We start from the raw sequence: 21,322 nt of genomic DNA, 5'->3' as shown, positions 1-21,322 counted from the left end.
GGATAGATTAGTACAATGAAACATGATGGATAAGTGCGATATAGTTAGATAAAGAGAAAGAAAAACATTTCGCAGTTATCATTGAGACTTCACTCCAAGTTTTTGCATGAAGCGAAAGATCCCGACTGCCTTCCACTGATTTTAACTTCATTCGGACATGTCTGTCATCTATTATTTCACTCAGTGGCAGTCAGAAGTGAAGAAAAGAGAAAACAGAGAATATATTTTGTGCCAAGATCATGAATAATGATTTTTCAGAAATTTATTAATAAAGAACCAACACATATACTTTTAGTGTTTTTACCGCATTTAATAGTAACACAATAAATGAGTGTTAATAACATTAGGATGCAATTCAAGACATAGAACAGAACCTATTTTTCCTGTTTGATAAGGCACAAGGAAGAGGGCTTTCTGGGATAAAGGGGTTCCCACAGCAGGTGAACACATTTCTGATTTGTCTCTGGTCAGAGGTGAATACAGCAAAAGACAGGCCTGAGAGGAGGTGAGAAGGAGCAATTAGGGATGGTGTATATAGGGGAGCTTTGATTAACATCAACAAAGCTCACAGTTCTAGCTTCACAATCCAGGAATAATCCTACATGGCTGGTAGGTCTTGGGACATATTGCAGTGTAATTGGGGAGGTGGTAAAGAGACTGCACTGAATGTCGTTCTTAACACACCCAAGACTAAAGAGTCCCTCCTCTCCATATATATTGCCATTCTGATTCTTCCCTTGCCAATACTTATTACAGACACCAAAAGCCCAATTCCAAGAGTCCCCCACATGGACCTCCCAGTAATATTTGCCGGAGGTGAAAGTCTGAGCACCCCATGCAAGAAAACTTGTAGGTGTTGCAGTGATATGGGGTGCATTTTGACGGTCACATCCAATACAAATGCTTCTGAAATCTCCACATCGAAAGATATGACTGTTGGCTTCATTATGATGCAGAGTAATATCCACTGCAAAATAAATAAATAAATAAATAAATAAATAAATAAATAAATACAAAGAAAGAAAGAAAGAAGGAAAGAAAGAAAGAAAGAAAGAAAGAAAGAAAGAAAGAAAGAAAACATGCATAGACATGTGTACATAAGCAAAAATTGTTCTATCAAGAAATTAATTTACCAGGAAAACGTGAAGTCACAAGGACACTTTTGCTTGTAACTTCTAATAAAGTATAGAGGTGATTAATATTATCTACAAGACAAACAAAACGCTAACCACAGATATTAAAAGCGTTTTGGAAACTTACACACTGAGGGCCAAATGTAAGATCAACTTCTTTCAATCCAATTTTCAAAGCAAAATTTGCACATTATATGCCCTAAATGCTATGCTGTTATCAAAATCATTATTTAGAAATGTTTCTTATTCTTAAAAACTAGTGCTATCATTTTGGAAAGAATGTGATGATTTTCAGTTACTCAAGAGCTGCTCTAGATAACTGGATAAAAATCCGTAAGTACATGTCATAAGTGATAATTTAAAGCAGATTTCTGCAAAATCTTGTACCAGTCTCTCTGTGGCCCTCCATGCTAGCTTGGGGCTGAAGCTAGATTTTAGACTTAACATGTAGCTTTTGATATTGCAATTAAACTGAACTTCTTTTTGTTTGTAATTTTACTTGTATTCACAAAATGATTTCTTCTTTTTATTTTTACCCATTAACTAATTTTCTTGGAAATACATAAAATATATCCATTTAAAAGATTTAAAAACCCCAAGAATCTCCAGTAAACTATATTCCCCAAAAGAACAGTTCTTAGCTGTTCAAATGAATACACTAAAGAAATGTAAAATTTTGTATTTAACATTAAATAACTCACCTTCATTCTGAGCATTGTTCCATTTGCTCCTTTTTTAAATTTGCTACACTGTTCCTTTTTCCCGTTACATTACTCAGTACATATGAGGCCATAATGTATTTGTTTTTCACTATCTTTCAAACTTAATGCTATAAATCTGACTATACAGACACAGATACAAAAGGGTTGCATGATTATATTGTTCACTTATGTCTATAAAGAAGTAAAATATTTGATAAAGGGTGAAATATTACCTATGTGATCCTAACAATAATAATATTTAGATAGTGGGAGTGCTGCCTGTGGGTGGAGACTTACCTCGGAATTGGTTGAGCCTGTCCCTCAGTCCAGTGATGGGCCCCGCCCTGAGCTCTGGATTCAGAGGCTGGGGCATGTGCAGCAGCACGCACTCACTCCTGCAAGGAAAAACCTGCGGTTACAACATCTACAGCCATAAAATAAATAAAAGTCACTATTTGCATTTAAAAGACATTTCATGAGAATCCTTTGAACCCACAAATTTGATAATTCAAAAATTACTTCCTTTTTGAAATTAATTCCTATTTACAGCTTCCAAATTTTAAAGCAAAGTGGGAGAGTCTGAGTCAGAATTCAGTCTGATCTTTCTTCTTTTTTGCCCCAAATGTGTAAGGTTCCTTAGCCTTATGGCCTTGAGAATATTCAGAGACGAAATTCTGAGTTCCACTTCTTGGTAGACTCCCCTGACATCTTTGTCTGAAATAGCGGGGTTCTGGGGAGACTGCTGCATCTGCTGCTTCCTTTTCAAGATAAAGAATGTGAAACTTGTTCTAGGTAGCTAGACCTGCCTTTTAGAAACAAGCTTTCCTAGAGGCTTATACAGTTCTAACACTCCACAGTTTTTTCAATCTATTTTTCAGAACTGTTAACTGATATGTATATAGGTATGAACAACAAATCATCAACTTTTTCGCTGCTAAAATACTTCCCCCACTTCTCTCCTGCTTCCTCTGGTGACTTTCTCACCATCCACAAAACAAAACTTCATCTTTCACCTATGCAGGCTTTTAAGCAATAAAACAAAATCACGAATAAACATGTTTTTTTTTAAATTTTATTTCACTATTTATGTATGCATTTATTTACTTAGTGGTCTTGTCTTTTCTGGTGTGGGAACGAAAGTAGACGCGAAAAAAGAATAAAGTAGTATCAATCAATATCTTAATCATTTATGCCATGACTTTGGTAGAGCCTGCTTTGATATTCGTGGAAACTGAAAGAACATACTCTAAAATCCAGGTACACACTCACCTGTATAATATGTCTCCAAAAGCCTGTAAAAAAAAAAAAAAAAAAAGGAAAGATTGAGTACAGTTCAAAAGATGCATCTTTCACTAAGTTCAGTGTGAAATTTGGAGTCAGTTCCTCAAGATATTATTTCCCTACCATCTTCTCTTCTGCAAAGCGTTTTCTATTTCTTCTGTAATGGAAAACCCAGTCAGTCGTACTGTCGCTAATTAATGTCCTGGGAAGGTCTGAGCCTTGAAGACATTCTCTAAAGAAGCGAAGGGAGAAGAGGCCCAGAGAGTCTGTGCTCCACGGTAACCTCGAATAACCTACTCAGTCATCTTTCCCAGAACCTATTACCCAAATGAGTGGATCTCAAAATAATATTAATGTGAGCCTAGATTCCCAAAACTTCTGATCTTGCCGTGTCCTCAAATTAACCTAAATGTAAATGAATCACTCACTATTTTATACGTGTTTGACAACCCAAAATGTGTTAGTGACTTAGTTGGGGGACAGTTGTTGGGGCTGTTACCTTGACCATTCCACAAAGTTTTGTGGCTGGTGGATAGAGTAGGAGGGACCTTTGGCATGGTAGAATCCCTTGGCGGGGCTATACTCTCCCAATAAAGTAGCATTAGTTATGCGAATGTGTTTTTGGAAACACATCATGGAAATAAAGGTAGGGAGATGGATTTCAGCCACAAGGAAAATACTTATACATGTGAATAGTCAAAAACCTGAAACCACAGTGTGAGTTTTTACCTGAAGTAGCTCCACATCTGGTTTATGGCACATTTTCATCAGCTCCTCATACGTTCCTCTTAAAATCTCCCTCCTATGAGCCATTTTGGCTTTGCTTAAATGCAGTTGATGAAAAATATCTCTCCCCTTCTTTTTCAGCATCTCCAAATTCTGTTTTTCTTCCTCATGATGAAGTGCAGGCATCTTCTGATACTCAGCTCTAATAGCTTCTAGCCTTACATTCACATAATCCTGCAGTGATAATGGGTTAGTCAAAAGAGAAATGTATTTATCCATCTCCTATTAAATCTCACTGATTCGCTTTGTCTCTCGAACACCCAATAGTTTAAACCTCAGTCTTGCCCGTTCTTAGAATCCACAAATTTTTTTCCTTTCCTTTCTTTCTGCATAAAGATCAACATAGATGTATCTGACCAATTACATTAAATTTATTCAAGATAATGGGTGTTCTAAGACAGCTGGAAATAAAAAAAACACAATTTGACTTTCTCTATTCCAACCCATATTTATGGAAAAGTAAGAACAGTTCATGCTTAAGAGTTGGAGTATAGAGCTATAGTTACTAGAAAGGAAATAATTATTTCTATTTCTGAGATACGCAACAAGTTGCTTAAACTCATTATATGTGAAATGACCTTAGACTACCATGTCCAGCTAAATGCATTTTGCCCAGCAAAATCTATCCTAATAAGGCTGCATTTATGATTTGGCCGTCTTTGCCTCCCTGAGTTCATTTCCTTCCATTCTTTTTCTAAGTCATCCCAATCTGAAACATAGACTTCTTTGTGGTTCCCCGGGCCTCCAAATATACACAAACTCAAAATTACTGCATATGCTGTTCTCTCCAACTAGAATTTTACACACACACACACACACACACACACATATACGTATATACACACTCATGGTCCACATATATATCCATACACACTTTCGTGCTCCCCTTCCTCTTCAAAACTTTGTTCAATTTGAATTTTTCAGTGAGTCTTTTTTCTGACCACCCTATTTAAAACTCAGACACTAATCTCCAGTTTCTGGCCTCTGTTGTCCTTTTCTACTTCCCTGCTTGATTACCCTCCAACAAAGAATCTACCACACTGGAACACATCATGTATTGCACATACTGGCATGTTGACCATTTTTGCCTCTGTCATTTGGATTGTACGATTTGTGAGGACAAAGATGCTTTCTTTCTTCTCTACTAGCAGATTTTCTAATTTAATATTCAACATAGACTAGGTTCTTATGAAATACTTTTCAACACACTAATATTAGCTATCATACCCTCCGAGTATACATCCACAAAGAGAAAATCATTTTTAATATTTCTCTGCCTGAAGTCCTCAGAGTTCTCCTTATATTTAGATACTAGTTCCCATATTTCGGGCATGTTTGCATGTCTCCCTCAAGACACAAATCTGTATTTCTCACCACTTTTCTCATCATATGTTGTGGATTATTCAATATTGACTAGTTTAGATTCTTAATTTCATGGTTGCCCTAGATTTCCCCTGTCACTCTTTCTGCCCCAAATTTTCCATGCAATTCCAGATACTACTTGTCCACCAGCATTCAGATTAATGCTGACCCGGGCTCAGAAGGTTCACTTGAGCTTTCCATGCCTGTCAAATAACTCTTATGCCCAGCATATCCAACCAGCACATATAGAACGCTGTGAGATGGCCCAGTTTCTTGTATCTGTTGGTGTGTAGCTACAGGTTTGTATGAAAACAAACCAGCATGCTTTGTGTAACATCAATGGTTTTGTTAGAAATCCCATCTAACAGTCATACTATTCTACATAAGAAATGAGGCCAGTTTTTCTCAATGTATTCTTTTTTTTTTTTAATGGACTCCCAGAAACATTATGGTTTGATATCAAGTTCCTATTTTAAGAGTCACCCATTTGCCCTCTGTAAGTTCCTGGAGAAGGTAGCGTAGTACAGGACTAACCTTCCAGTGGCTGATTCTGGTGGTTTCCACGTTCAGGTTTCTCTGATTTTCACGAGCTTTTCCCCATAAAGACTGCATTTTCTTTAAAAGCTTCTCCTGCAAAAGAGCCACAGATTGAAGCACCAGTGAAGACAGTAAAGTAACATGCAGACCGTTTCATAGGGAGGGGGCCCAGAATGAGGGACAAGTAAGTCCCTAGGAAATGGCATTTCTTCTATTTCCCTTCATCTTCATCAAATCTCAGAGGTTTGAAGCTAAGAAAGCCCAAAAGAGAGTTGCTTAAAGGGACTCAGGGTTGGCTTTACCCAATCTCCAAGAAAATAGGCCCACAGGAATTTCATGTGTCCTTAATAGAAATAGATCTTCAGAGGCATCACTTACCCGGTGTTCCTCAGCAGCCCACTCAACGGGACAGTGTCTGTGATCCCGGTGCTCCTGAGAGCTGGAGCATAGCGAACAGAGCAGGCTCTTGTCCACTTCACAGAACATCTTCTTTGTCTCCCTGTGAGTGCCACACATTTGCTCCTCAGAGCTCAGGAATAGCCAGAGACTGGCTTTCCTGGCAAGGGAAGCCATCTTCTTCAAACGAATGTTAGTTTTGAGGTTTCTCTGCTGTGTTGACTTTATGCATTCAAAGCACTGAGTCAGAATTGGGATGTCTCGCCAGTTGAGGTAGAAACAGGGCCTGCAAAAGCTGTGCCCACAGCCCATGGTGACCGGGTCTATGAAGTAGTTCATGCAGATGGGGCAGGTGACTTCCCTCTGGAAGACTTGCGAGATTCCAGAATTCATGTTTCTGAGGAAGAAAGAGCAACATGTCATTTTGGGGTCTGGGTTGATGAAAAGCTTCCGAACACGTGGAGATAAGTGATAGCTCTAGTTTCTTCTCTTGCCAGTGTTCATTAAAGCACAGCAAACTATTTCTTCTGTAACAAAAATACAAATCTCACACAGAGAGAGTCTCCCGGCTTTATAGTAGATATTGCTGACTAGATGACTCACAACCGCTTCTACTCCTAGTTCCTGTCTGTAACATAATACTAATCTCTTCAATTTCCCATTTTCTGAATGTGGATCTGGAAATTGGGTTTGATTCTAAGTGGCCTAGAATAAATTGTAGTTTTTCCTATTCTTCTTTCACATAACTGCTGAATGAGTATGAAAGAGTGGGAAAAACTGCCTTGGCCAAAGAAATACGAGAAGATGGCCAGAGGGTCCTGTGATATGTTTTTAGAGAGAGACACAACAGTGGGGCAGCAAACCACCATGGCACATGTTTACCTGTATAACAAGCCTGCACGTCCTGCACATTTATCTCAGGACTTAAAATAATATAAAATTAAAGTAAAATAAAAAACCAAAACCAAAAGAAAATAGAAAAACCAGTCAACCAACCAAATCAACAAATAAAAAACAGCAATTAAACCAATTTAGGTTGAATAGAAGAGAAAAAGTAATTAAAGGTATTGGGCCTTTTTATTTTCTCGTGGATTAAATTAACTTCTCCTAGGGATACCCAAACTCTGAACTAACATATAGTAGGATTTTTGTGAATCTTAAAGAGGTGTAATTATATTTCTATGGTGTGATGGTGAATTTTAGGTATCAGTCTGACTGGATTAACCAACACCTAGGGAACTGGTGCAGCATTGTTTCTGGGTGAGTCTGTGAAGGTGTTTCCAGAGGAGAGAGACATGTGAGTTGGTGAGCTGAGTGGGACCATCATCCCTCAATGTGAGTGGGCACCATTCAATCAGCTGGTAGCTCAGATAAAAGGAAAAGGCCAGAGAAAAGGCAATTTCCTCTTTCTTTCTCCTGAAGCTGGTTCTGAGGCCTTCAGCCTTGAGCTCAGTCAAGATAACGGCATCCTCAGGACATCAGCTTAAAGACAGCCTATATTTGGAACTGCTCAGACTCCATAATCAAGCAAACGAATTATCCTGATGAATTCCCTCTCGTGTAGAATCATGTGTAGCTTGAGGACAGATACATGTTCTGAGAAATGTGTAAGGAGGTTTTATTTATTTACTTTTTGAGATGGAGACTCACTCTGTCACCCAGGCTGGAGTGCAGTGGTGCAATCTCGGCTCACTGCAACCTCCGCCTCCTGGGTCAAGCGAGTCTCCTGCCTTAGCCTCCTGAGTACCTGGTATTACAGGAACATGCCACTACACCCGGCAAATTTTTTCTTTTCTTTTTTTTTTTTTTTTTTTTTCCAGTAGAGATGAGGTTTTGCCCCGTTGGCCAGGCTGGACTTGAACTCCTGGCCTCAAGTGATCTGCATGCCACAGCCTCCAAAAGTGCTGAGACTACAGGCATGAGCCACTGCACCTAGCCAGGCGGTTTTATTGTTTTGACATGATAGAATATACTTATACAAACCTAGGTGGTATAGCCTGCTACACACCTATGATATACAGTACAGCCTACTGCTCCCAGACTACAAAACTGTACAGCATGTTCTGCACTGTATACTGTAGGCAATTGTAACACAGTGGTAATTATTTAGTATGTAAACATATTTAAATACAGAAAAGGTACAGTAAACATACTGGTATTATAATCTTATGTGACGGCCATGTGTGGTTTGTGGTTGGCTGAAATGGCTCATGAATGTATCTCTACATGTATACATATACATCCTATGATTCTGCCTGTCTGGAGAGCCCGGACTAATACATAAACTATGGTCTCTGGCAATTTTAAGTCCTTTTCTTTACTCTCCTTTCTTTGATAACGCTGCTGAATTTTAGTGAAAGAAATGAAAAATCTTAGAATTGTGAATATTCTCCAGAGGTCATCTAAGTCATTTTAAGGAGTTTTTCATCGTTTAATAAGATTAAGACTCAAGCGAGATGGCAACCACCATCACGTATCAAATTATATCTTCTATATTTATTTGGTCAAAAAATTGTGTTTTGATTTCCAAACTAGGATGTTTTGGGGAGCTTTCTCATTTTTTTCAGTTTCACTATTTTGCGACTCTCATCATTACCTTACTAATTTAAAGTTATGTCTAAATGCTGAATGAATGAATTAACATTCATTAACGTCTTCTCAATTCAATTAGATAATATTAATACACTCATTACACATATATTTACACACACCTATGTGTACATACATGTATAAATATCAACTCCATATATTCATTATGCATACATATCGGTTGCAGCAAACACCAGATATTTCAAATTTTTCAAAACTATATTGAAGAATGATAGAAAACGCAAAATAACAACAATTAGTATCCTCATAATTCATAAAACCTATAGTAAGAATATGAATTACAAACGGTGTCATTGTGTAGATTTAAGATAATGAGATATTTTTAACACTCTAATTTATTATTTTGTAAAGGAAAGAAGATATAATTTTATCAATATAGGTTTCACTCGCCGCTGGGTTCTTTGAATGGTTCCCACGATGATTCTTCCGGAAATAATTCTGTTAAGTACTCCTCAAGGTCAGGAGCTCATTCACCGCAGTACTGAATTTCAGAGGTCACCAAAATACAGCTCCCTCTAAGCGCGCTCCTTCTCCTTTGGAGAAAACTGAGCTCATCTCTTCTATGTCCTTTTATAAGAATCTGTGAAGACCACACCCACCTCTTTAAGTGGGTGGAGTATTGAGAAAGGTTGAGAATAAGATGATTAGGTTTATGCAGTATGTAGATCACACCTTTGCACCGCTGATTAAATTATCATCACTCCTTAAAAAACCATGACTGAACTGAATCATATGTAACGTAAATCCTATCAGATTAGACACACACTGGAAATATTGGTTTTCCAAAGTTGTTAACCATTCATCTGCTTCAAATAGAATATTTTCAAATTGCAAATTTTATTAGGAACCAATTTTTACACCACTTTCCGGGAGTCATTCAATTGACTCAAGCAAGAAAATTGCATCAAGGAAGAAAATAACCAAGAATCTCAGTCACAGGAGAGCTTCTGTGTATAGATGTCTGTTTGTGGCAGGGGGTCAGGGTATTCATGCTGCAGAAGACAAGCTGGAATCGCCCTCCACCCACATTTCGACCCAGCCAAGGGCTCTGGTTCCTTTCCTAAACCTGCCTCTAGTCTTCCCCACCTTTCTCTGTTTCTATCCCCTCTCTAATTGCTGGATGAGGCTGTGCTGCTGCACCTGACTGTCTAGCTCCTGAGCATTACATCCCCATACTCCAGGCCTTTATTCATCACCAAAACAGCGTGGTACTCGTAAAAAAATAGGCACATAGACCAGTGGAATAGAATAGAGAACCCAGAAATAAACCCAAATATTTATAACCAACTGATCTTCGACAAAGCAAACAAAAACATAAAGTGTAGAGAGGACACCCTATTCAACAAATGGTGGTGGGATAATTGGCAGGCCTCATGTAGGAGAATGAAACTGGACTTTGTGGCATAGACAAACTTTCTTATTATTATTCAATGAAACACTCACGTAGGACCTACTGGGAAGGTGTTTTGCAGATGTAACCAAAGGCCCTTCTCTTGTAACTAGCAAGTGTACCCAGGTAAGCCTGACTTCATCAGTGAAACTCCCTTAAAGAAAGACATAGGCATTCTTTGAACAACATTTAAAATAGCAAATGGGACTCTAATCTTCCAATTGCCCCCTACTGACTTTGGACCAAAGCTTTGAATCATGACTATTGGGACCCAGCCAGCTGAGGATTTTTCTTCCTAACTGACTTTAACAGGGATCTCATACTTGCTCAGGCAGCCCATCAACTGTGGAAATCAGTTGCTTGCACTTAATTCATATGTGGATCTCCCTAATTATACATATATATTATGGGTTCTGCTTTGATTTTTGAACCTTGACAGACTTTTTGAACCTTGACAGACTTTTTGAACCTTGACAGACATAGGGCTGATGGATTTGTCTTCACTGTTCTGACACTCTTGAATATAACTCTTGTGCGGGCTATTGGCAAAGAATTCCTCTGTCAGAAAATATTTGAGTAGCGGGGTGCGGTGGCTCAGGCTTGTAATCCCAGCACTTTGGGAGGCCGAGGCGGGTGGATCACGAGGTCAAGAGATCGAGACCACGGTTAAACCCCGTCTCTACTAAAAATACAAAAAATTAGCCGGGCGTGGTGGCGGGCGCCTGTAGTCCCAGCTACTCGGAGAGGCTGAGGCAGGAGAATGGCATGAACCCGGGAGGCGGAGCTTGCAGTGAGCCGAGATTGCGCCACTGCACTCCAGCCTGGGAGACAGAGGGAGACTCCTTCTCAAAAAAAAAAAAAAAAAAAAAAAGAAAATATTTGAGTAGTAGCCGCTTCTGAAATCTCTTTTCTTTTTTAATTTGTCACATGACAACAAAAATATTTGTTATAGAAAGAAAAATACAGTCCATCCCTATCGTTTGGATTCTGTATTTGTGAATCAGCCTACATCCTAAAACTCGTTTTTAATCCCCAAATTAATTATTATATTGCACTTTTAATCATAGTAGAACATCATGCACCTTGTGGAGAAAAGCATTAAAATAAAAATTCATATTTCACCCATGAGATTGGCAACGTTTTGTAAATTCTACGAGAGACCTCAAAATAGTAGTTATTTGGTTAGTCAGTGATTTCTCTTGGTGTGGTAGAAAAAAAAAGTTTTATCTTCCTGTTGGACTTCTCTTCGAATATCCTGTAAACGTACTAAAGCAGCATTTAAGGCTGGACGAGGTGGTTTATGCCTGCACTCCCAAGCACTTCGGAAGTCCAAGACCAGAGGATCACTTGAAGACAGGAGTTGTAGAACAGCCTGGGCTGCAGAGCCATATCCTGACTCTTTGAAAAGTTTTAAAAAACATTAGCGAGGTGGGATGGTGTGCGACTGTAGTCCTAGCTACTTGAGAGGCTGAAGCAGGAGGATCCCTTGAGCATTGGAATTCAAGGCTGCAGTGAGATATGATTGTACCACTGCACTCCACAAGGAGACAGTTTCTCTAGAATAAATACATGCGCCTTTAAAGGAATGCCTGTATCTTGGATGAAACTCAATAAACAGTATAGAATGCAACTTAGTTGATTTCCACTGTGTGTCTAATCTGATAGGATTTACGTTACATATGATTCAGTTCAGTCATGGTTTTTTAAGGAGTGATGATAATTTAATCAGCGGTGCAAAGGTGTGATCTACATACTGCATAAACCTAATCATCTTATTCTCAACCTTTCTCAATACTCCACCCACTTAAAGAGGTGGGTGTGGTCTTCACAGATTCTTATAAAAGGACATAGAAGAGATGAGCTCAGTTTTCTCCAAAGGAGAAGGAGCGCGCTTAGAGGGAGCTGTATTTTGGTGACCTCTGAAATTCAGTACTGCGGTGAATGAGCTCCTGACCTTGAGGAGTACTTAACAGAATTATTTCCGGAAGAATCATCGTGGGAACCATTCAAAGAACCCAGCGGCGAGTGAAACCTATATTGATAAAATTATATCTTCTTTCCTTTACAAAATAATAAATTAGAGTGTTAAAAATATCTCATTATCTTAAATCTACACAATGACACCGTTTGTAATTCATATTCTTACTATAGGTTTTATGAATTATGAGGATACTAATTGTTGTTATTTTGCGTTTTCTATCATTCTTCAATATAGTTTTGAAAAATTTGAAATATCTGGTGTTTGCTGCAACCGATATGTATGCATAATGAATATATGGAGTTGATATTTATACATGTATGTACACATAGGTGTGTGTAAATATATGTGTAATGAGTGTATTAATATTATCTAATTGAATTGAGAAGACGTTAATGAATGTTAATTCATTCATTCAGCATTTAGACATAACTTTAAATTAGTAAGGTAATGATGAGAGTCGCAAAATAGTGAAACTGAAAAAAATGAGAAAGCTCCCCAAAACATCCTAGTTTGGAAATCAAAACACAATTTTTTGACCAAATAAATATAGAAGATATAATTTGATACGTGATGGTGGTTGCCATCTCGCTTGAGTCTTAATCTTATTAAACGATGAAAAACTCCTTAAAATGACTTAGATGACCTCTGGAGAATATTCACAATTCTAAGATTTTTCATTTCTTTCACTAAAATTCAGCAGCGTTATCAAAGAAAGGAGAGTAAAGAAAAGGACTTAAAATTGCCAGAGACCATAGTTTATGTATTAGTCCGGGCTCTCCAGACAGGCAGAATCATAGGATGTATATGTATACATGTAGAGATACATTCATGAGCCATTTCAGCCAACCACAAACCACACATGGCCGTCACATAAGATTATAATACCAGTATGTTTACTGTACCTTTTCTGTATTTAAATATGTTTACATACTAAATAATTACCACTGTGTTACAATTGCCTACAGTATACAGTGCAGAACATGCTGTACAGTTTTGTAGTCTGGGAGCAGTAGGCTGTACTGTATATCATAGGTGTGTAGCAGGCTATACCACCTAGGTTTGTATAAGTATATTCTATCATGTCAAAACAATAAAACCGCCTGGCTAGGTGCAGTGGCTCATGCCTGTAGTCTCAGCACTTTTGGAGGCTGTGGCATGCAGATCACTTGAGGCCAGGAGTTCAAGTCCAGCCTGGCCAACGGGGCAAAACCTCATCTCTACTGGAAAAAAAAAAAAAAAAAAAAAGAAAAGAAAAAATTTGCCGGGTGTAGTGGCATGTTCCTGTAATACCAGGTACTCAGGAGGCTAAGGCAGGAGACTCGCTTGACCCAGGAGGCGGAGGTTGCAGTGAGCCGAGATTGCACCACTGCACTCCAGCCTGGGTGACAGAGTGAGTCTCCATCTCAAAAAGTAAATAAATAAAACCTCCTTACACATTTCTCAGAACATGTATCTGTCCTCAAGCTACACATGATTCTACACGAGAGGGAATTCATCAGGATAATTCGTTTGCTTGATTATGGAGTCTGAGCAGTTCCAAATATAGGCTGTCTTTAAGCTGATGTCCTGAGGATGCCGTTATCTTGACTGAGCTCAAGGCTGAAGGCCTCAGAACCAGCTTCAGGAGAAAGAAAGAGGAAATTGCCTTTTCTCTGGCCTTTTCCTTTTATCTGAGCTACCAGCTGATTGAATGGTGCCCACTCACATTGAGGGATGATGGTCCCACTCAGCTCACCAACTCACATGTCTCTCTCCTCTGGAAACACCTTCACAGACTCACCCAGAAACAATGCTGCACCAGTTCCCTAGGTGTTGGTTAATCCAGTCAGACTGATACCTAAAATTCACCATCACACCATAGAAATATAATTACACCTCTTTAAGATTCACAAAAATCCTACTATATGTTAGTTCAGAGTTTGGGTATCCCTAGGAGAAGTTAATTTAATCCACGAGAAAATAAAAAGGCCCAATACCTTTAATTACTTTTTCTCTTCTATTCAACCTAAATTGGTTTAATTGCTGTTTTTTATTTGTTGATTTGGTTGGTTGACTGGTTTTTCTATTTTCTTTTGGTTTTGGTTTTTTATTTTACTTTAATTTTATATTATTTTAAGTCCTGAGATAAATGTGCAGGACGTGCAGGCTTGTTATACAGGTAAACATGTGCCATGGTGGTTTGCTGCCCCACTGTTGTGTCTCTCTCTAAAAACATATCACAGGACCCTCTGGCCATCTTCTCGTATTTCTTTGGCCAAGGCAGTTTTTCCCACTCTTTCATACTCATTCAGCAGTTATGTGAAAGAAGAATAGGAAAAACTACAATTTATTCTAGGCCACTTAGAATCAAACCCAATTTCCAGATCCACATTCAGAAAATGGGAAATTGAAGAGATTAGTATTATGTTACAGACAGGAACTAGGAGTAGAAGCGGTTGTGAGTCATCTAGTCAGCAATATCTACTATAAAGCCGGGAGACTCTCTCTGTGTGAGATTTGTATTTTTGTTACAGAAGAAATAGTTTGCTGTGCTTTAATGAACACTGGCAAGAGAAGAAACTAGAGCTATCACTTATCTCCACGTGTTCGGAAGCTTTTCATCAACCCAGACCCCAAAATGACATGTTGCTCTTTCTTCCTCAGAAACATGAATTCTGGAATCTCGCAAGTCTTCCAGAGGGAAGTCACCTGCCCCCTCTGCATGAACTACTTCATAGACCCGGTCACCATGGGCTGTGGGCACAGCTTTTGCAGGCCCTGTTTCTACCTCAACTGGCGAGACATCCCAATTCTGACTCAGTGCTTTGAATGCATAAAGTCAACACAGCAGAGAAACCTCAAAACTAACATTCGTTTGAAGAAGATGGCTTCCCTTGCCAGGAAAGCCAGTCTCTGGCTATTCCTGAGCTCTGAGGAGCAAATGTGTGGCACTCACAGGGAGACAAAGAAGATGTTCTGTGAAGTGGACAAGAGCCTGCTCTGTTCGCTATGCTCCAGCTCTCAGGAGCACCGGGATCACAGACACTGTCCCGTTGAGTGGGCTGCTGAGGAACACCGGGTAAGTGATGCCTCTGAAGATCTATTTCTATTAAGGACACATGAAATTCCTGTGGGCCTATTTTCTTGGAGATTGGGTAAAGCCAACCCTGAGTCCCTTTAAGCAACTCTCTTTTGGGCTTTCTTAGCTTCAAACCTCTGAGATTTGATGAAGATGAAGGGAAATAGAAGAAATGCCATTTCCTAGGGACTTACTTGTCCCTCATTCTGGGCCCCCTCCCTATGAAACGGTCTGCATGTTACTTTACTGTCTTCACTGGTGCTTCAATCTGTGGCTCTTTTGCAGGAGAAGCTTTTAAAGAAAATGCAGTCTTTATGGGGAAAAGCTCGTGAAAATCAGAGAAACCTGAACGTGGAAACCACCAGAATCAGCCACTGGAAGGTTAGTCCTGTACTACGCTACCTTCTCCAGGAACTTACAGAGGGCAAATGGGTGACTCTTAAAATAGGAACTTGATATCAAACCATAATGTTTCTGGGAGTCCATTAAAAAAAAAAAAGAATACATTGAGAAAAACTGGCCTCATTTCTTATGTAGAATAGTATGACTGTTAGATGGGATTTCTAACAAAACCATTGATGTTACACAAAGCATGCTGGTTTGTTTTCATACAAACCTGTAGCTACACACCAACAGATACAAGAAACTGGGCCATCTCACAGCGTTCTATATGTGCTGGTTGGATATGCTGGGCATAAGAGTTATTTGACAGGCATGGAAAGCTCAAGTGAACCTTCTGAGCCCGGGTCAGCATTAATCTGAATGCTGGTGGACAAGTAGTATCTGGAATTGCATGGAAAATTTGGGGCAGAAAGAGTGACAGGGGAAATCTAGGGCAACCATGAAATTAAGAATCTAAACTAGTCAATATTGAATAATCCACAACATATGATGAGAAAAGTGGTGAGAAATACAGATTTGTGTCTTGAGGGAGACATGCAAACATGCCCGAAATATGGGAACTAGTATCTAAATATAAGGAGAACTCTGAGGACTTCAGGCAGAGAAATATTAAAAATGATTTTCTCTTTGTGGATGTATACTCGGAGGGTATGATAGCTAATATTAGTGTGTTGAAAAGTATTTCATAAGAACCTAGTCTATGTTGAATATTAAATTAGAAAATCTGCTAGTAGAGAAGAAAGAAAGCATCTTTGTCCTCACAAATCGTACAATCCAAATGACAGAGGCAAAAATGGTCAACATGCCAGTATGTGCAATACATGATGTGTTCCAGTGTGGTAGATTCTTTGTTGGAGGGTAATCAAGCAGGGAAGTAGAAAAGGACAACAGAGGCCAGAAACTGGAGATTAGTGTCTGAGTTTTAAATAGGGTGGTCAGAAAAAAGACTCACTGAAAAATTCAAATTGAACAAAGTTTTGAAGAGGAAGGGGAGCACGAAAGTGTGTATGGATATATATGTGGACCATGAGTGTGTATATACGTATATGTGTGTGTGTGTGTGTGTGTGTGTGTAAAATTCTAGTTGGAGAGAACAGCATATGCAGTAATTTTGAGTTTGTGTATATTTGGAGGCCCGGGGAACCACAAAGAAGTCTATGTTTCAGATTGGGATGACTTAGAAAAAGAATGGAAGGAAATGAACTCAGGGAGGCAAAGACGGCCAAATCATAAATGCAGCCTTATTAGGATAGATTTTGCTGGGCAAAATGCATTTAGCTGGACATGGTAGTCTAAGGTCATTTCACATATAATGAGTTTAAGCAACTTGTTGCGTATCTCAGAAATAGAAATAATTATTTCCTTTCTAGTAACTATAGCTCTATACTCCAACTCTTAAGCATGAACTGTTCTTACTTTTCCATAAATATGGGTTGGAATAGAGAAAGTCAAATTGTGTTTTTTTTATTTCCAGCTGTCTTAGAACACCCATTATCTTGAATAAATTTAATGTAATTGGTCAGATACATCTATGTTGATCTTTATGCAGAAAGAAAGGAAAGGAAAAAAATTTGTGGATTCTAAGAACGGGCAAGACTGAGGTTTAAACTATTGGGTGTTCGAGAGACAAAGCGAATCAGTGAGATTTAATAGGAGATGGATAAATACATTTCTCTTTTGACTAACCCATTATCACTGCAGGATTATGTGAATGTAAGGCTAGAAGCTATTAGAGCTGAGTATCAGAAGATGCCTGCACTTCATCATGAGGAAGAAAAACAGAATTTGGAGATGCTGAAAAAGAAGGGGAGAGATATTTTTCATCAACTGCATTTAAGCAAAGCCAAAATGGCTCATAGGAGGGAGATTTTAAGAGGAACGTATGAGGAGCTGATGAAAATGTGCCATAAACCAGATGTGGAGCTACTTCAGGTAAAAACTCACACTGTGGTTTCAGGTTTTTGACTATTCACATGTATAAGTATTTTCCTTGTGGCTGAAATCCATCTCCCTACCTTTATTTCCATGATGTGTTTCCAAAAACACATTCGCATAACTAATGCTACTTTATTGGGAGAGTATAGCCCCGCCAAGGGATTCTACCATGCCAAAGGTCCCTCCTACTCTATCCACCAGCCACAAAACTTTGTGGAATGGTCAAGGTAACAGCCCCAACAACTGTCCCCCAACTAAGTCACTAACACATTTTGGGTTGTCAAACACGTATAAAATAGTGAGTGATTCATTTACATTTAGGTTAATTTGAGGACACGGCAAGATCAGAAGTTTTGGGAATCTAGGCTCACATTAATATTATTTTGAGATCCACTCATTTGGGTAATAGGTTCTGGGAAAGATGACTGAGTAGGTTATTCGAGGTTACCGTGGAGCACAGACTCTCTGGGCCTCTTCTCCCTTCGCTTCTTTAGAGAATGTCTTCAAGGCTCAGACCTTCCCAGGACATTAATTAGCGACAGTACGACTGACTGGGTTTTCCATTACAGAAGAAATAGAAAACGCTTTGCAGAAGAGAAGATGGTAGGGAAATAATATCTTGAGGAACTGACTCCAAATTTCACACTGAACTTAGTGAAAGATGCATCTTTTGAACTGTACTCAATCTTTCCTTTTTTTTTTTTTTTTTTTACAGGCTTTTGGAGACATATTATACAGGTGAGTGTGTACCTGGATTTTAGAGTATGTTCTTTCAGTTTCCACGAATATCAAAGCAGGCTCTACCAAAGTCATGGCATAAATGATTAAGATATTGATTGATACTACTTTATTCTTTTTTCGCGTCTACTTTCGTTCCCACACCAGAAAAGACAAGACCACTAAGTAAATAAATGCATACATAAATAGTGAAATAAAATTTAAAAAAAAACATGTTTATTCGTGATTTTGTTTTATTGCTTAAAAGCCTGCATAGGTGAAAGATGAAGTTTTGTTTTGTGGATGGTGAGAAAGTCACCAGAGGAAGCAGGAGAGAAGTGGGGGAAGTATTTTAGCAGCGAAAAAGTTGATGATTTGTTGTTCATACCTATATACATATCAGTTAACAGTTCTGAAAAATAGATTGAAAAAACTGTGGAGTGTTAGAACTGTATAAGCCTCTAGGAAAGCTTGTTTCTAAAAGGCAGGTCTAGCTACCTAGAACAAGTTTCACATTCTTTATCTTGAAAAGGAAGCAGCAGATGCAGCAGTCTCCCCAGAACCCCGCTATTTCAGACAAAGATGTCAGGGGAGTCTACCAAGAAGTGGAACTCAGAATTTCGTCTCTGAATATTCTCAAGGCCATAAGGCTAAGGAACCTTACACATTTGGGGCAAAAAAGAAGAAAGATCAGACTGAATTCTGACTCAGACTCTCCCACTTTGCTTTAAAATTTGGAAGCTGTAAATAGGAATTAATTTCAAAAAGGAAGTAATTTTTGAATTATCAAATTTGTGGGTTCAAAGGATTCTCATGAAATGTCTTTTAAATGCAAATAGTGACTTTTATTTATTTTATGGCTGTAGATGTTGTAACCGCAGGTTTTTCCTTGCAGGAGTGAGTGCGTGCTGCTGCACATGCCCCAGCCTCTGAATCCAGAGCTCAGGGCGGGGCCCATCACTGGACTGAGGGACAGGCTCAACCAATTCCGAGGTAAGTCTCCACCCACAGGCAGCACTCCCACTATCTAAATATTATTATTGTTAGGATCACATAGGTAATATTTCACCCTTTATCAAATATTTTACTTCTTTATAGACATAAGTGAACAATATAATCATGCAACCCTTTTGTATCTGTGTCTGTATAGTCAGATTTATAGCATTAAGTTTGAAAGATAGTGAAAAACAAATACATTATGGCCTCATATGTACTGAGTAATGTAACGGGAAAAAGGAACAGTGTAGCAAATTTAAAAAAGGAGCAAATGGAACAATGCTCAGAATGAAGGTGAGTTATTTAATGTTAAATACAAAATTTTACATTTCTTTAGTGTATTCATTTGAACAGCTAAGAACTGTTCTTTTGGGGAATATAGTTTACTGGAGATTCTTGGGGTTTTTAAATCTTTTAAATGGATATATTTTATGTATTTCCAAGAAAATTAGTTAATGGGTAAAAATAAAAAGAAGAAATCATTTTGTGAATACAAGTAAAATTACAAACAAAAAGAAGTTCAGTTTAATTGCAATATCAAAAGCTACATGTTAAGTCTAAAATCTAGCTTCAGCCCCAAGCTAGCATGGAGGGCCACAGAGAGACTGGTACAAGATTTTGCAGAAATCTGCTTTAAATTATCACTTATGACATGTACTTACGGATTTTTATCCAGTTATCTAGAGCAGCTCTTGAGTAACTGAAAATCATCACATTCTTTCCAAAATGATAGCACTAGTTTTTAAGAATAAGAAACATTTCTAAATAATGATTTTGATAACAGCATAGCATTTAGGGCATATAATGTGCAAATTTTGCTTTGAAAATTGGATTGAAAGAAGTTGATCTTACATTTGGCCCTCAGTGTGTAAGTTTCCAAAACGCTTTTAATATCTGTGGTTAGCGTTTTGTTTGTCTTGTAGATAATATTAATCACCTCTATACTTTATTAGAAGTTACAAGCAAAAGTGTCCTTGTGACTTCACGTTTTCCTGGTAAATTAATTTCTTGATAGAACAATTTTTGCTTATGTACACATGTCTATGCATGTTTTCTTTCTTTCTTTCTTTCTTTCTTTCTTTCTTTCTTTCTTTCTTTCTTTCCTTCTTTCTTTCTTTCTTTGTATTTATTTATTTATTTATTTATTTTGCAGTGGATATTACTCTGCATCATAATGAAGCCAACAGTCATATCTTTCGATGTGGAGATTTCAGAAGCATTTGTATTGGATGTGACCGTCAAAATGCACCCCATATCACTGCAACACCTACAAGTTTTCTTGCATGGGGTGCTCAGACTTTCACCTCCGGCAAATATTACTGGGAGGTCCATGTGGGGGACTCTTGGAATTGGGCTTTTGGTGTCTGTAATAAGTATTGGCAAGGGAAGAATCAGAATGGCAATATATATGGAGAGGAGGGACTCTTTAGTCTTGGGTGTGTTAAGAACGACATTCAGTGCAGTCTCTTTACCACCTCCCCAATTACACTGCAATATGTCCCAAGACCTACCAGCCATGTAGGATTATTCCTGGATTGTGAAGCTAGAACTGTGAGCTTTGTTGATGTTAATCAAAGCTCCCCTATATACACCATCCCTAATTGCTCCTTCTCACCTCCTCTCAGGCCTGTCTTTTGCTGTATTCACCTCTGACCAGAGACAAATCAGAAATGTGTTCACCTGCTGTGGGAACCCCTTTATCCCAGAAAGCCCTCTTCCTTGTGCCTTATCAAACAGGAAAAATAGGTTCTGTTCTATGTCTTGAATTGCATCCTAATGTTATTAACACTCATTTATTGTGTTACTATTAAATGCGGTAAAAACACTAAAAGTATATGTGTTGGTTCTTTATTAATAAATTTCTGAAAAATCATTATTCATGATCTTGGCACAAAATATATTCTCTGTTTTCTCTTTTCTTCACTTCTGACTGCCACTGAGTGAAATAATAGATGACAGACATGTCCGAATGAAGTTAAAATCAGTGGAAGGCAGTCGGGATCTTTCGCTTCATGCAAAAACTTGGAGTGAAGTCTC

The 21,322-nt window shown here is 38.4% G+C and overlaps 2 protein-coding genes across 4 annotated transcripts; one reads left to right on the top strand and one right to left on the bottom strand.

Moving 5' to 3' along the window:
• Positions 1-424: 424 nt before the first annotated feature.
• LOC129484742 (tripartite motif-containing protein 49D-like) lies at positions 425-6,652 on the bottom strand. 2 transcript variants are annotated; one of them, XM_055283230.2, is made up of 6 exons: positions 6,179-6,652; positions 5,798-5,893; positions 3,845-4,075; positions 3,104-3,126; positions 2,132-2,229; positions 425-967 (listed from the first exon to the last, which is right to left on the bottom strand). In XM_055283230.2, the coding sequence occupies exons 1-6, from the start codon at positions 6,617-6,619 to the stop codon at positions 468-470; spliced, it is 1,389 nt and encodes a 462-aa protein (XP_055139205.2). In that variant the 5' UTR covers positions 6,620-6,652; the 3' UTR covers positions 425-467. The 2 variants fall into 2 exon arrangements, with proteins under 2 accessions (XP_055139205.2, XP_055139206.2); XM_055283231.2 differs by lacking the exon at positions 3,845-4,075.
• Positions 6,653-14,820: 8,168 nt separating this feature from the next.
• Positions 14,821-20,981, top strand: LOC129484741 (tripartite motif-containing protein 49D-like). Of its 2 annotated transcripts, XM_055283228.2 has the most exons (6): positions 14,825-15,235; positions 15,521-15,616; positions 17,339-17,569; positions 18,288-18,310; positions 19,185-19,282; positions 20,439-20,981. In XM_055283228.2, the coding sequence occupies exons 1-6, from the start codon at positions 14,825-14,827 to the stop codon at positions 20,936-20,938; spliced, it is 1,359 nt and encodes a 452-aa protein (XP_055139203.1). In that variant the 3' UTR covers positions 20,939-20,981. The 2 variants fall into 2 exon arrangements, with proteins under 2 accessions (XP_055139204.1, XP_055139203.1); XM_055283229.2 differs by lacking the exon at positions 17,339-17,569 and having other exon boundaries at positions 14,821-15,235.
• Positions 20,982-21,322: the final 341 nt, after the last annotated feature.

This window comes from Symphalangus syndactylus, chromosome 6 (genome assembly GCF_028878055.3).
Source record: "Symphalangus syndactylus isolate Jambi chromosome 6, NHGRI_mSymSyn1-v2.1_pri, whole genome shotgun sequence".
NCBI classification, from domain to species: domain Eukaryota; kingdom Metazoa; phylum Chordata; class Mammalia; order Primates; family Hylobatidae; genus Symphalangus; species Symphalangus syndactylus.
This window is presented reverse-complemented; position numbering and strand designations above follow the sequence as displayed.

Coding starts and splice junctions, on each gene's coding strand:
- LOC129484742 (XM_055283230.2), bottom strand. CDS start 6,619: ATGACATGTTGCTCTTTCTTCCTCAGAAACATGAATTCTGGAATCTCG. Junction 3,127..3,844: donor CAGATGTGGAGCTACTTCAG/GTAAAAACTCAC, acceptor TTTTTTTTACAG/GCTTTTGGAGACATATTATA. Junction 2,230..3,103: donor TTTGGAGACATATTATACAG/GTGAGTGTGTAC, acceptor TTTTCCTTGCAG/GAGTGAGTGCGTGCTGCTGC.
- LOC129484741 (XM_055283228.2), top strand. CDS start 14,825: ATGAATTCTGGAATCTCGCAAGTCTTCCAGAGGGAAGTCACCTGCCCC. Junction 15,617..17,338: donor CCAGAATCAGCCACTGGAAG/GTTAGTCCTGTA, acceptor TTATCACTGCAG/GATTATGTGAATGTAAGGCT. Junction 18,311..19,184: donor TTTGGAGACATATTATACAG/GTGAGTGTGTAC, acceptor TTTTCCTTGCAG/GAGTGAGTGCGTGCTGCTGC.